This window comes from Cryptomeria japonica, chromosome 8, assembly GCF_030272615.1.
Source record: "Cryptomeria japonica chromosome 8, Sugi_1.0, whole genome shotgun sequence".
Classification (NCBI taxonomy): Eukaryota; Viridiplantae; Streptophyta; class Pinopsida; order Cupressales; family Cupressaceae; genus Cryptomeria; species Cryptomeria japonica.
Window position 1 is genome coordinate 348114809 of NC_081412.1, and position 14461 is coordinate 348129269.

General features: G+C 38.6%; 1 protein-coding gene across 2 annotated transcripts in view; it reads right to left on the bottom strand.

The window, feature by feature from the left end:
• LOC131045353 (tyrosyl-DNA phosphodiesterase 1) overlaps positions 1–14461 on the bottom strand; it is a 264425-nt gene that overhangs the window by 231239 nt on the left and 18725 nt on the right. For both annotated transcript variants that reach the window (XM_057978942.2, XM_057978941.2), the window contains exon 3: positions 12567–12902. In XM_057978942.2, the coding sequence (XP_057834925.2) occupies positions 12567–12902 (336 nt within the window). The remainder of the gene's footprint in view (positions 1–12566; positions 12903–14461) is intronic.

The window sequence follows — 14461 nt, forward strand, 5'->3', positions numbered from 1 at the left end:
TTCCACTTCTATTGCCGCCAGGGCTAGGAAACATAGGTTGCAGACACCACAGAGCAACCCCATTGCTGATATGTTTAATGTGCAGCTTAGAGATGAGATAGATGAATCCATTGGCAAGTTCTTCTTTGCCAATGGTATTCCATTTCATGTTACACGGTCTCCTTATTATAGGGAGATGATGGCTATGGTGGCCAAGGGAGGACCATCTTATGTGCCACCAGGGGAGACGAAAATGAGGACCTCGATCTTGGATAAATGCTATTCCAAGATCAATATTTTGATGGAGAAGATGAAGGCATGTTGGGTGGTATCGGGGTGCAGCATAGTTATGGATGGGTGGACAAACATTAGCCATTGTCCACTCATCAACGTCATGGTCACATGCGCAAAGGGCCCATACTTCCTTAGAGCAGTTGATTGTACAGGGCATCGTAAAGATGCTGGTTTCCAGTTTCAGGTCCTCAAGGAGGCTATTGAGGAGGTTGGGCCACAAAATGTGGTCCAAGTAGTGACAGATGCAGCCCATGTGTGTAGAGCAGCAGGGAGACTCGTTGAGGCAGCCTATAGACACATTTGGTGGACCCCATGTTGTGTGCATGCCATGAACAATGCACTCAAGGACATGGGGAAGATAGACTGGATTAGAGGAGTGGTCATCGATGCAAGAGATGTGCAGATGTTTATCTGCAACCACCACACTTCACATGCACTCTTCAGGACCTTCGCGAAGGAGGAGTTCTTGAAACCAATTAAGACTAGATATGCACCCTATTTCATTCTCTTGGAGAGAATGATTGAGTTGCATGAGGCATTGCAACTCATGGTTATGACTAATGAGTGGAATAGGTGGGTTGAGGCCAAGAAAGAGCAAGGGAGAAGGGTGAAGGAGAGAGTGAAGAGTGATGTGTTTTGGACTGATGAGAAATACATTGTCTCCATCATTTCTCCACTATTCCAGGTGATCAGATATGGGGATGGGGATGCACCTAACCTTGGAGAGGTGTATGAGTGCATTGACTCTATGCTTGACTAGATGAGGGTTGTTGTGCAAGTGAAGGACCCCTCTTTAGCATTCTACAATGAGCAAATCCAGCCTATCATTCAACGTAGATGGGACAAGTTGAACACTCCTTTGCATATGGTTGCCTTTGCCTTGGATCCTAAGTGGTACAAGGCTAGACTGGGTAGACTGACACCGAAACAAGATGATGAGGTGAAGGCGGGTTTCTTTAGGTGCATAGAGAAGATGTTTGATTCCAGAGATGCCGGCACAATGCGCACTGAGTGGGGAAGATTTGCCACTCTTAGAGGTTATTCAGATGCGGCAAAGATGGATATAGACACTATGGCACAGGAGGACCCACTTTTATGGTAGAATTGTCATGGCCCGAAATCTTTGACCACCACTCTAGCCATCCGTCTGCTATCCCACGTTTCCAGTTCTTCAGCTGCTAAGAGGAACTGGTCTACATATAGCTTCATCCACTCTCTTAAGAGGAACAGACTTACCTCTAAGAGAGCAGAGAAGCTTGTGGCTGTACGTAGGGCTTTGCGTCTCATGGACCGCAAGACACTTGTGTACAAGGAGAGTCCAGCGGCACGATGGGATGTAGAGCCAGAGGAGCCTTCACAGATTGATGAGGATGATCCTACCACTTCAGATGCAGGGCTAGTTGGTGTGAGCTTGAGGGACCTTGATCTTCAGAAGTCCAGCAGTTCCAGTGAGGAGGAGTTCGCAGATGATTAGAGGCCTCCATTAGCTACATTTTGAGTTTTGTCATTTTGTCTTTGACTCTAGTCTCTTTTGTAATGCTATTGCTACACGTATTTCGGTATTTGTATTTGGCTACTCATTGTAATGATGAATCATGTAATCATCTTTATTATTATAGACTTTGCAATGGCATCAGATATTCGTATTTTTGTTTTCCTTTTTCGATATTCATATGATAGAAATGAGAAATCTCCAATTTGACAATTTCATTTGTCAAATTTCATTTAGCATTTAGCAATTAGTATTACTAATCTACGTAATCTTGGTATTTCCTATAGTTTCATTTGAAATCTAATTCTTATACTGTTATACTGTTATACATCTTTTCAAAACTAGTTTTTCAAGTACTATATGTATATGTATAAGTATATGAGCACCACCACCCCGCCATCCCCCGCCGCCGTCCCCAAATTTAGGCCCTTGGTCTCTGTTGACGTGTTTTTTATGACAGCGTCGAACACAGAATAAAGTTGCCTAACGGTCACTTCACTCTCTCTTGATCAAAGTACGATTGCATGCTAAGATTGCAAGAAGTTCAAACAATCGACTCCAAGGTTCCTTCGATGCGTGGACGTGACTCAGTTGGCTGATGTGATTGCTGGTAATCCAAGGGGCCTTACGTGTGCATCGTTCTTTCACTTCTTTGTTGTGGCTGGAACTCCATCATTGGATATGGCAATTCTGCGATGCTGCTGCTTCGAATGAACTGAAAGTAAAAGGGAAAGGGTTCAGAAGGATCTAAATCTATTCCTAAGGGCAGTGATAACAATGAATAGTGCTCTGGTGGACAAATTCCAAATAAACCAAGCTCTGCTTCGCCAAGATAAACTACAACTCCGCAGGAACCGGTGCAATCTTCTGAGGATGTTGGAGGATTTTCATATCGAGAAAGTACATTTGAATACCCAACACGGCGCAATCCAAATGACTATCCACAATCGAACTTAGCACGAATTCAGGGGGCTCAGACTAACTTTACACTGCAACTTACAATCAGCAAGATGCAAAAAGTATGAACCATGGAAATTCATCAAACACCATTACATTCTCCATTGAAATCAAAGCACTTTACTATTTCTAATCTAAGCGAGGAAGGTGAAACCATGCAAGCTTTGAAAAAATAATTTAAGTGGACACCATCAGAGAACAATGTCTCACTATTATTTTCTCAAAAACTCATCGCAACAATTTCATACAAAGCTCCCTCCTTTACAAATGAGGGGGTCACCCCTTTATATAGGCCTCGGGCCATGATTACATGCAAACCCTAATTAGGGTTTTCCCTAAAAGATTCTCCACACATGATGCAACAAGGTGGGAATCTCCAATTAATAACCCATCATGCCCATATACAATAAATTCAAAAGTACCCAAAATAGCATCCACTGCGCATTAAATGCACCACCTCCTTCAAATTCGCCCAACATGCGTTGAATATTCATTCATGCAAAAATCACCCCATTATGTCATAAATGCTCCATCATTTCCACATGCGGCGGCTGCATGCAAAAGGAATCTGCCATAAATTCAACATGCAATGACCAGGTTGCCATTTGGTCAAATATTCCGGCAATGAATGTGCCACCATACTGCCATACGTTCAATAGATCCTCGCCATGCAAATGGACTCTGCCGTCGTATATCCGCTCCTGCACATCTGGAATTGTTGGAGGGAAAATTCGATTCAGGAAGAATTTTCTTGAAGTCTCCTCAACTTTCCTTGCTTGAAGAAGGTTTTTTTATCAATTCTGCACATTTCCTATTTTTTAGGAAAATTTCCGAATTGGGGTTCCACTGTCCAGGAGAGAGAAAATTCTCCTACAAATCCAAATCTGTAAAACTTTTGAAATTTGGATGTGATTTGATGCCCGAGAATGGATTTTTCAATTTTTTCCCTGGAGGGGAAATTTCTTGTTCAATTCATCCCTGATTCCTTCCTTGCCTTAGAAATTTTATGTTCAATTCATCCTTGGGTGTATTTCTTCCTTGCTTGGAATTTTGTCGGGAAGGAAGGAATTTCCAATACTTAGCCAAATTTTCATCTTTCTTGGAATTCTGCCCTGAAGGAAGGAATTTCCAATACTTAGCCAAATTTTCACCTTTTTCAGGAACTCTGTCATGAAGGAAGGAATTTCCAACACTTAGTCAATTTTTTACCTTTCCTGGAATTATGTCCTGAAGGAAGGAATTTCCATCACTTAGCCAAATTTTCACATGTCTCCTTTTCAACATCCCTATTTTTGGGGATCCTCCTAAAATTTAGGAGCCAGGTTCATTGGATGAAGAATTTCACCCCGATTCTGAATCTATAAAAATTTCCATATTTGGCCGGGATTTGATGTCTAAAAATAGCATAACTGGAAATTCGCCCGAGGGGAATTCTTCTTTTTATTCCTCCTTGACTCCTTGGATTCCGTGCCTTAGGCAGAATTTTGAATTCTTTGCTTGGACGAAATTTTTTTTTTACCACGCCAAGGATTCATGAATTTTCTCTCTGTGAATGACTTCTTGGATTCAGCGCTCCAGCCCAGACCTGGGCGCATTTTGGCTCTGTCCATGGAGAGGTGGATTATTGCACTTGTGAATTCATTCTTGGTTTTAGCGCCCCAGCCCATACCTGGGCGCATTTTGGAGATGTCCATGGAGAGGCGGAAAATTGCACTTGTGAATTACTTCTTGGTTTTAGCGCCCTAGCCCATACCTGGGCGCATTTTGGAGATGTCCATGGAGAGGTGGATTTTTCCACTATTTCAGGCTCTTCGTCAGGATATATATATGAAATATAACATTTAAGTATAAGTGGTATTTCATATATACTTTCAGGATGTTTGAGAGTGGTTTCAGGTCCATAGGAATTATAATGCAAATTCTGGATTTTGGAAGATCTTCCAAATTTCCAGACTTAGTCAAATTTCAGGCCATTTTCGGATCAGGATGACATTGGTGGATTGATGTGAATTTCTGGACTTGGATGATCATGCTTGCTTTCCTCTTCTGGAATAGGAGATCCAAACTTAGCCAAATTTTGACCACTGTCTGTGCTGAGATGCCACTTTGGGATTTTGAAGGTGGATTTTCCAGACTCAGAACAATTTTGTGCCTTCCACTTCAGGGATGATTCTCATACTTAACCATTTTAGACCCCTGCCTGTCTGCTTTCAACTTTCCAGATTTAGAAGTGATTGTGCATGTTGATTCTTCGCTGTCTGCTAGCTTGATCCTGCCACAAATAGACTTTCCCGAAATAGAAACTTTCCAAAATGTCAGAGTTGGAGCCTAAAACAGGACGCAGGAATGACTTACTATAAATAGAAACTTACTAAAAATAGAAATTACTAAAAATAGTAAGTTTGATTTTTGGCAAAATGGCGACATTCCAGGACTCGAAAAAATCCCTAAAAAATAGGGACTTTCTAAAAATAGAAAGTTGCTCCGTTTGGGCTCAAATTTTACTGGGAGGTCCCTTGAAGGGTCCTGATTCCAGTCGTATGCTTAGTTTTCCCGAAACCCTAACAGGAACCCCTAAAATCTAGGACAGAAGGCAAAAACCCTAAAATTCACAAAACGAGTCCTAGACTTAGCCGAATTCGCTCAAACAAAAAGCAGATTTAATCAATATGACCCCCAAACACTTGCAAAGCAGATAGACTGACGAAACTGCTGCGAAAAGACCACAAAACGCAAGCCAAAAAAAACGGGAGGGCCTAGAAAGAAGGGGGTCCCCATTTGCAATGGGGCAATGTGTGAAAACGTCACAACAGTCCCCCCGTCCCCAACGCCCGTGGAACACTGTATATTATAACATTTTTTAAATGTAAATATACTTATTTTTAATTAATTTATAACATATATATTAAATTTTTAATATATATATATATTGATTTTAATTAATATATTTAATTATAATATATGTATTTATGATTCTATATGTTTTCAAATGTTCGATAAAGTTGTCAAATTATTGCCGAGATTTTCACCGAGTTTTTGCGAATCCCGAGTTTTTTAAAAAATTTGGGCTTGCCGAGTCATTGCCGAGTCCGAGTTTTTCAACTATGATTTGAACAATGTATTACTTATTACTTTGGCAGTCATAAGCAACAATTTGCTTATCTCAACATGTTTTGTGTCATGCTCCCATGATTTACAAATGAGGGGTGAGCTCAACTTATAGGCTCTTCAATTACAATTCAATGGCCAAGATTGATTTTGAATCAACGGCCGAGATTAAAAAATAAAACCCTAATTAGGGTTTGTTACAACTAACTACCCCTCGACCAATGAGAAAATTACATTTGGGGACACTTGTCCTCCTTGCTAAATATAAATCAATGATAAAATAGAAGGTTGTTGCATTGTGGAGTGTTCCTTCTAGAAGCCTTTGTGGATAAGTCAGGTTCGTTGAACTTGGACATGTTGACTTGGAACAATCTGATTGGTTGGAAGATGACGAGGCGCCACCTCAACGTGTTGGATGTCCTCCCTAAATTGGATATGATGTTATTCCTTTGAATTTCCTCTCTGAATTCTCCAATTTGTGTCAAGAAATTTTCTGAGTATGGAAATTTGTTTGGAATAATCTTCTTGCCACTATCTGATTCTAATTGGGAGCTTGTTGTTGGTATTATGGATGACTTTGTCATGTGTTGCATTGGTTTTGTCATTGATGTCAACACTTATCTTTCTGGAGGTCTACATTGTTGATTTGGCACTCTGGTTATATTGGTTTATTGTTGAACCGGCACATTGTGGTCCCAGCATGGATATTGGCTTCTGCACAGTCACCGGTATATGTTTCACCGGCAGCTCAGGAAGTTGATGATGGCTTGTTATCATCTGGAGATCATTTGGTTATGTCGAAGACATGGATTGGATGTTTACATTTGGTGTTTTGCTTATTGGACTAATCGGGTTCACATATTTGCCTTTACCAACAGATAGGTCTAGGTTATGGACCGGTACAAGATATCATGTTCCAGATCAGCACGACACATTTTGGAAATGGTATATTGATTGAATAATATGTAAATGTATTGAGGCCGACATATTGTATTGCATCAAGACTTATTTTGTAATTGTAATATCTTTAGTGAGCCAACCTCATGATAAGGTCTTAGGGTTTTGTATAAATAATTGTAAGATCTTATTGAAGATCACATGATGAGTGTGTGCTAATATTGAAGATCATTGTGAAGAGCGAAAATAAGCAGATCCTTATGCGAATCACGCAAATATTATCTGAAGGTTGAAGGTGTTTGGCACTCATGGTCAAAGCTTAAATCGGTACTGAATCCAGCATTGTAGATGCTATTCTGAAGCAGTACATTGTTATTGGATTTAACCATCCAATTGTAGTCAGTGTGACTCATATTTTGTGATTGAGCAGTGAGCTCTAGGCGGTTGGCCTTTCTGCATGTGCAGACCCCATTATTGTATACACTTACTATCTACAATAGTATCATCTGATTGTGGGTAATAATTGGTTTTGGGTTGTAATTTATTGACAACTGATTCTCCCCCCCCCCCTCTTAGTTGTCCTTCCCGGTTCCTAACAATTGGTATCAGAGCCTAGTCCTCTTTTTGTAGAAGCCTAACAGCTTGAGGAGATCCTATGGCAGCAAATATTTTCAGGAAGGATAGTCCTAAACTTGATGGAACTAACTATGGTATATGGAAGATCAGAATGGAAACACATCCGAACTGCATTGGAAGAGATATATGGGATGTTACAAAGAATGACTATGTTGATCCTACTCTGAATAACCCTCATCCACCGACATTGGCTAAAGACTTGGAGAATGATTGCAAAGCAAGAGAAGCACTTCTAAGCACATTATCAGATCAGCAAATCATGGGATTATCAAACAGATCTACAGCAAAAGCTATTTGGGATAAACTGGAAACATTGAATGAAGGAGATACCACTGTCAAAATTGCAAAATTGGAATGTTATCGGGTCAAGTATGAAAATTTAAAAATGGAAGAAGATGAAAAAAATTTTGCATTTATGGAAAGAGTTAATGAAATTGTTTTAGGAATACGATGTTGTGGAGGATCTTTAAGTGAAGATGAAATTGTTTCTAAAGTTTTAAGAGCTTTGCCACCGGCTTACAAAATGAAAGTGACAGCTATTACAGAGTTGAGAACAATGCCTAATACATCAGTATCTAGAGATACTTTGGTTGGAAAACTTTCAGCATTTGAGCTTGAAGAATTTGGTCTTATTGCTATAGTCAAAACTGATATAACTTTCAAAGCATCATCATCATCATCTAACAAATCTGATTGGAAAGCACTTTATGCAAAAGAACTTGAAGATAAAGGAGAGAAAATGAAGAACTTGAAGCACTATTTGCAAGGAAAATGCTTAAAGGTCCAGTAGGAAGTATGAAGGTAAAACACCTTTCAAATGTTTTAATTGCAATAAAGTTGGTCATATGGCATCTAGGTGTCCTAATAGACATGCAAGACTAAGAGAGGAAGCAAAGAGAACATATAAACCTAACCCTGAATATCAGAGATACAAATTTAAGAAAAATAGAGATAAGTCATGTTACTATGCAGATGAAGGTGTTACAGATGACTCTGATGAAGATCTAGCAAATAGTGGATGGGCATTTGTTGCATTAAAAGAAGATCCACCGACACCTATTGTCAAACCGGTAGAGCAGGCATTAGCAGCAAAAATTGAAGGGTGAATGGATCATTGACAGTGGATGCTCGCATCATATGACTGGTGATAAAAGCAAATTCTTATCATTACAGGAAATTCATGGAGGTCTAGTAAGATTTGGAGATGACAAAGCTTGTTTAATCAAAGGAAGAGGCACTATATCTTTGGATGGTAAGCACAACACTGACAATGTTTATTATGTTGAAGGTTTAAAGCATAATCTTTTGAGTGTTGGTCAGTTAGTGGGAAAAGGATTTCAATTACAATTCAAGAATGGAAAATACAAAATCATGAACAAAACTGGATTGGAGATTGCAACCGGTAATCAGACTAAAGGTAATATCTTTCACTTGAATACCAGTGATAAGACATGTTTGATTGCACACATTGATGAAAGTTGGTTATGGCATAAAAGACTATGTCATGTGAAATTTGATTGCATTGTAAAGATCAGTTCAACTAAGGCAGTAAGGGATTTACCTAAGATTGTGAAACCTCATAATCCGGTATGTAAGGAGTGTCAAATGGGAAAGCAAGTTAGAACAACATTTAAGAGCATTTCTGAGAAATCCAATAATATTCTTGATTTAATTCATACTGACTTATGTGGTCCAACAAGAACAAGAAGTCTTCAGGGTGATAGATACTTTATGCTAATAATTGATGATTATTCTAGAATGTGTTGGGTTACTTTTCTCAGGGAGAAATCGGAAGCTTTTGGGAGATTCAAGATATACAAGGCAATGGTAGAGAATGAAACAGGCAAGAAAATCAAATGTTTGAGATCTGATCAAGGAGGAGAATTTACATCTAGGGAATTCAATGCATTTTGTGAGGAGAATGGAATCAAAAGACAACTATCAGCACCCCGGACACCCTAGCAGAATGGAGTTGTGGAAAGGAAGAACATAACTATACTGGATGCAGCAAGAACCATGATGATGGAAGCAAACATACCTCATATGTACTGGAGAGAAACAGTGAATACAGCGGTTTATACTTTCAACAAAGTTCACATCAAAGGTGAAACCGGTAAGACCCCTTATGAACTATGGTTCGGTCATACTCCTACTCTTAAATACTTCAAAATATTTGGAAGCAAATACTATATTAGGAGAGATGAGTCTATTGGCAAATTTGATCCTAGAAGTGATGAAAGAATATTTCTTGGTTATTCAACTAGAAGCAAGGCATATAGATGTTATAATAAAAGATTGCAGAAAATCATTGAGAGTACTAATGTGAAGATAGATGAACATTTTAGAGGAGAATCAAGATCTGTAGGTTCTAAACCAACAATAGAAATGATTATAAATGAACTGGCACAGATTGCACCGGAACAAAATGAAGAACAAGTCACACCGGCATCATCAAAAAACTCAACTGTGGCTGAAGAACAGCAGCCTGTAAGTGGAAATCAGAAAAACCCAGGTATGTAAGATTGAATCATTCAGAAATCAGATAATTGGGAATAAAAATCAAGGTGTTATGACTAGAGGAAGATTGGCAAATGAAGAGGTATGTCTAATTTCTCAAGTTGAACCAACATCAATTGTTGAAGCATGTCAGGATAAAACATTGGATAAAAGCAATGGAAGATGAATTAGAACAGATTGAAAAGAATAATACTTGGACATTAGTTCCCCGGCCTAAAGACAAACATGTAATTGGAACTAAATGGGTATATAGAAATAAACTTAATGAAGATGGTGAAATAATCAGAAACAAAACAAGATTAGTTTGTAAAGGTTATTCACAGAAAGAAGGAATTGATTATAATGACCTTTGCACCGGTAAGCACTCCTATGACTACAACAGATAAATTGACATTAAAGGATGATTCAGCTCCTATAAATCCAACAAGGTACAAATCTATGATTGGAGGATCACTGTATTTGACACAAACTAGACCTGATATAATGAATGCAATATATTGTTTCTCGATTTCAAAGCAATCCTAAAGAAAATCATGAAAGTGCAGTAAAAAGGATTTTCCGGTACCTACAAGGCACAGCAAATCTTGGTTTATGGTATCCTAAGGATGAAAATTTTGAGTTATGTGCATATACAAATGCAAATGGGGCAGGAGATGTGGATGACAGAAAGAGTACCACTGGCAGTGCATACTATGACAGAAAGAGTACCACATCCATTTTCACTAGATCTTGGATTGTCTTTTTCAACAGTGTGGTCTAGTACACTTGATTTGGAGGGGGCACCTTTTAGTATTGACATGGGGACACTTGAGCAACTTTCAAAGACTCCATACATCTTGAGTTTTCTTCCTACATCTTCCTTTCAGGATTTGGGAGACATCATTCATATGCCTTTGGTTTTATTTCTTCCTAAGGGGAGGAACGTTGTTCGACAATTGTGTAGCATCTTCTACATCCAACTTGGAGCATCTACCATTGGTGCACATTCTACATTAAGGGGGACTACTTGGTCTCTCTTCTTCTCTCTTATGGGGGGACTTTTTACTCACATGGGGTTTTGTCCTTCTCATTCTTATTTGATAGTTCTTTTGTGTTTTCATCTCTCTTTTGGGGAGGAGTTTTGTCCCACTAGGTTTTCTCCTTTTCTCCATTTGTGAGAGATTGCATTGCATTTGTTCATGGGTATCTAACATGGCCTAGTAGCTGGGACCCATCTTGCATTGTTAGCTTTTGTGTAAATCTTCCTAAGTTGAACTTAAGGGGGCATTAAGGTGTAATTCCTTGGTTATTCTTCCTAGTCTAATTTGCTTTGTCAAGAATCTGCATTTGTCAATACATGAGAAATATGGAAATTAAATTAATAGATGACCAAAACAGCCCCAAGGAACTTGACAGTAAATCTAGTAATAACAATAAAAGCCAAAATTGTGGGGTCCAATGCACAATAGTGTTGGTGTAATTAAGGTGTTTTATCTTGGTTATTCTCCACCTAGGTCCTAATTACATGTCACTTAAGCTTAATTAGGGAACCACATAGGAGTTGTTGGAGAATTCCCACTTTAGGTGGACTTATCATGTTATCATTTTCACTTTATGTGGTGTTTCCACCTTTAGTACCTTTATCACATTATCATATCCACCTTTCATAGTTGCACTTTTCCACCTTTGGTGGGTGATCCATCTTTAGTGGTGTTATCATGTGATCACTTTTCCACTTTAGGTGGGATGATAGGTTGTCACTTTTTGTCCCATGTCATAAGATTACGACACTTGTCATAATATTATGCACTCCTATGTTCTCAACTTGGCTATAGAACTAAGGGGTCTCCTATGTAATAATAATCCAGTTGATCCATTTTGCATTGCATCATTGATGAGAATACATTTTATTCTTGTCACATTTATTCTCTCTTGTTGTCGTGCTTTCCATTAGGCCTCTAGATCTTGGGTGGCTACCTTCATAGCCAATTCTTACAAATAGAAACAAGAAATGGCAAGTTAACACCTACATGCACAACAGAAAAACATTCTAACTAGCTAGGGAAGTAAAGTCAAAATACATAGATCCTTAACATGTTAGAGAAGACAGCTGAATGTAATACAAAGTTACAAACATTACAAACAACTATGCGAAAGGAAGACCAATTGGTAAAGAAGATAAATCCAATTGAGACCATGGATGGAGGAGAAGCCCCAACTAATTTGTATCTGAATATAGAGAATATGGAGGACTCGCATCCATGTCGACCACCATGAAAAGGCTAATTATCTAATAATGTACACAGGTGAATGGCCAGGGCCCAGGACTAAGTGAGCCTGGTTGGGCAATGCTTGTGGGACACCAAAAAACAGCTCTTGGAAACTCTTCTAATAATGAATTGCATCAAGTCAATAATCAAGGAGTTCATTATCATATCAAAACATTTATTGCATGCATCATGGAATACACTGAAATGCAAAAAATCAGAACAGCTCCTCCCACTTTCAGAAATCCATTTATTATGAACAAATATTTATTTTTCACTTGTAAAGGGGCATTGTCTGTAGAATGAAGGACAAAAGGACCATCAATGCTAAAATTTGGACAAAATAAAATGAATAAATCTGGATAACCTCAGAAAAGTAGACTGATTTGCATTGTCTTGTAGACACATTCCATTCGACAGTGATAGCCAAAATTGCAAACCTGCAAAGTTCTTGCAAATTCTTCATCTTCTAGCAGTTGTCTTCTCCTTTTGGGAAAGACTTCATCATTGAGCACTTGCCTCTTTCCTTTGAGAAAGAACTTTTCAACTTCAGTTGATTCCATGCCATCAAGTGAAGGATTTGAAAACTCGTTAGCTCCTCGAGGACTTATTGATGCAGGCTCTTCTAGTGTAGCTTCTGATGTTTTCTTATACTTGAAAGGGTATTTCCCTGGAATCAATTCTATGATATCACCATCTTTAAGGACAGCACATTTGTGTGGAGAAAGCCTTTTCCTTGAGGTTCCTGACCTAAGACTGATAGGATTCTGTCCTTCCTGTAAATAACAATAACAACGGAGCTAATTTAGCTCAAATGAGCTTCAGAAAGAAATATTATCTTGAACAAAAAATAGTTTCAAAACCCCAGAAATTAACTTCTGATTAAGTTTGAAATAGCATACGTTATTTAGAGTGTACTACTAAAACTGAAAATCTTCTAAATTCTGTAGATATTGTATTTTACAACCACATGCCAAGCTGAAAAATTCTGGGAAAAAAGCACATAAGTGGCCCTGCTTGTAACATATGTCATTGAGATTTATTTCATTTGTCCTTTCTCTACTTTGTGTACTTCATCCTTGGTGTTGTCAAGAGGCCAAAGTGCAAAGTCTAAGAAAGTAAATTATGCTATGATAAACAACTTCAACATATCTCCAGAAAATAAGTAAACTAAATATTATTTATTCAACTTTCTTCTGTTCTTTCAGTATTTGTTGATTGTTGGTAGCAATGCCCAACAGATCCAAATTTTGGATACGAAGTGAGCATCCATTTATTGTGAAAGAACTCTGCCAGATACCTTTATTTGTGAATATAACAATTTTGTTCTTGAACCTGTATTTACTTTTGAAATTCAAATGAAGAGAAAAATGTACAGGATTCATGTATTTTCCTACAGTGCATAACATTAATAGTTTAAATGAAAGATATCTCACAATGATTCAAATAACTATTGCCTTATGTCACTCTTTTTTTTCCATGTACTCCGTTAGCCCCAAATGCAGCCATTGCTGCTGCAAGTTTGGTAAGCAAGCCAGAAAGTGTATGTTGAAAATAGTCACAAGGTAATGATGCCAGATAAGTATTTAATTCAAAGAATATTCATCCCACGTAAAAAATTGAGCTATTTGTTCTGGTAAGGCATTCTGTTGCCGAAGTACACTAAAAGGCCATTCTGAGAACCCAATTAGAGATAATTGGGAAGCCTGCAATTAAAAGATGGTAGAAATTGGGAATCGATCCAAAAGCTTTTTCAATTGTTCTTCCAAGATCATGAGCATATGCTAGATTTGTGAGAAAAGAACTGTGTTTTTATAGATAAATTTTATTGTTTCTCCTGTTAGTGTGAAAGAGAACAAGAATAAAGCAGTGTTATAAGACTCAAGACTCGCAAAGTCCAGAGGCGGGTCGCCCTTGCCGAGGCCCATGGCCTCTGGACTCGGACTCGGCCGAGTCTCGCTGAGTTTTGGCAGACTCGCCAAGTCTGTCAAACTCCGCAGACTTCCCAAGTCCCGTGGGTCAGACTCTGCCGCGCAGGCAGAAAATAATAAGTTAAAAAAAAAAATGACATTATTTTAAATGAAAAAAAGGGTTAATATGTTTTGTTCCTCGAGGATGATGTGGATGAGGATATGGATGTCACTGAGCGTGACCCTGAGCCTCAGACACAGGCAGAGATCATGGCTACAGAACGTTCCAGGACCTATCTTAGGCGCACACGTAGGACAGTTGCGGGGTTGACTGATATTGGCTCCTCTGAGCCTTAGACTTCTAGGCTCTAGCTTTTATGCTGAACTTGATATATGTTTTGAACTTTTGATGACATGGATTTCAT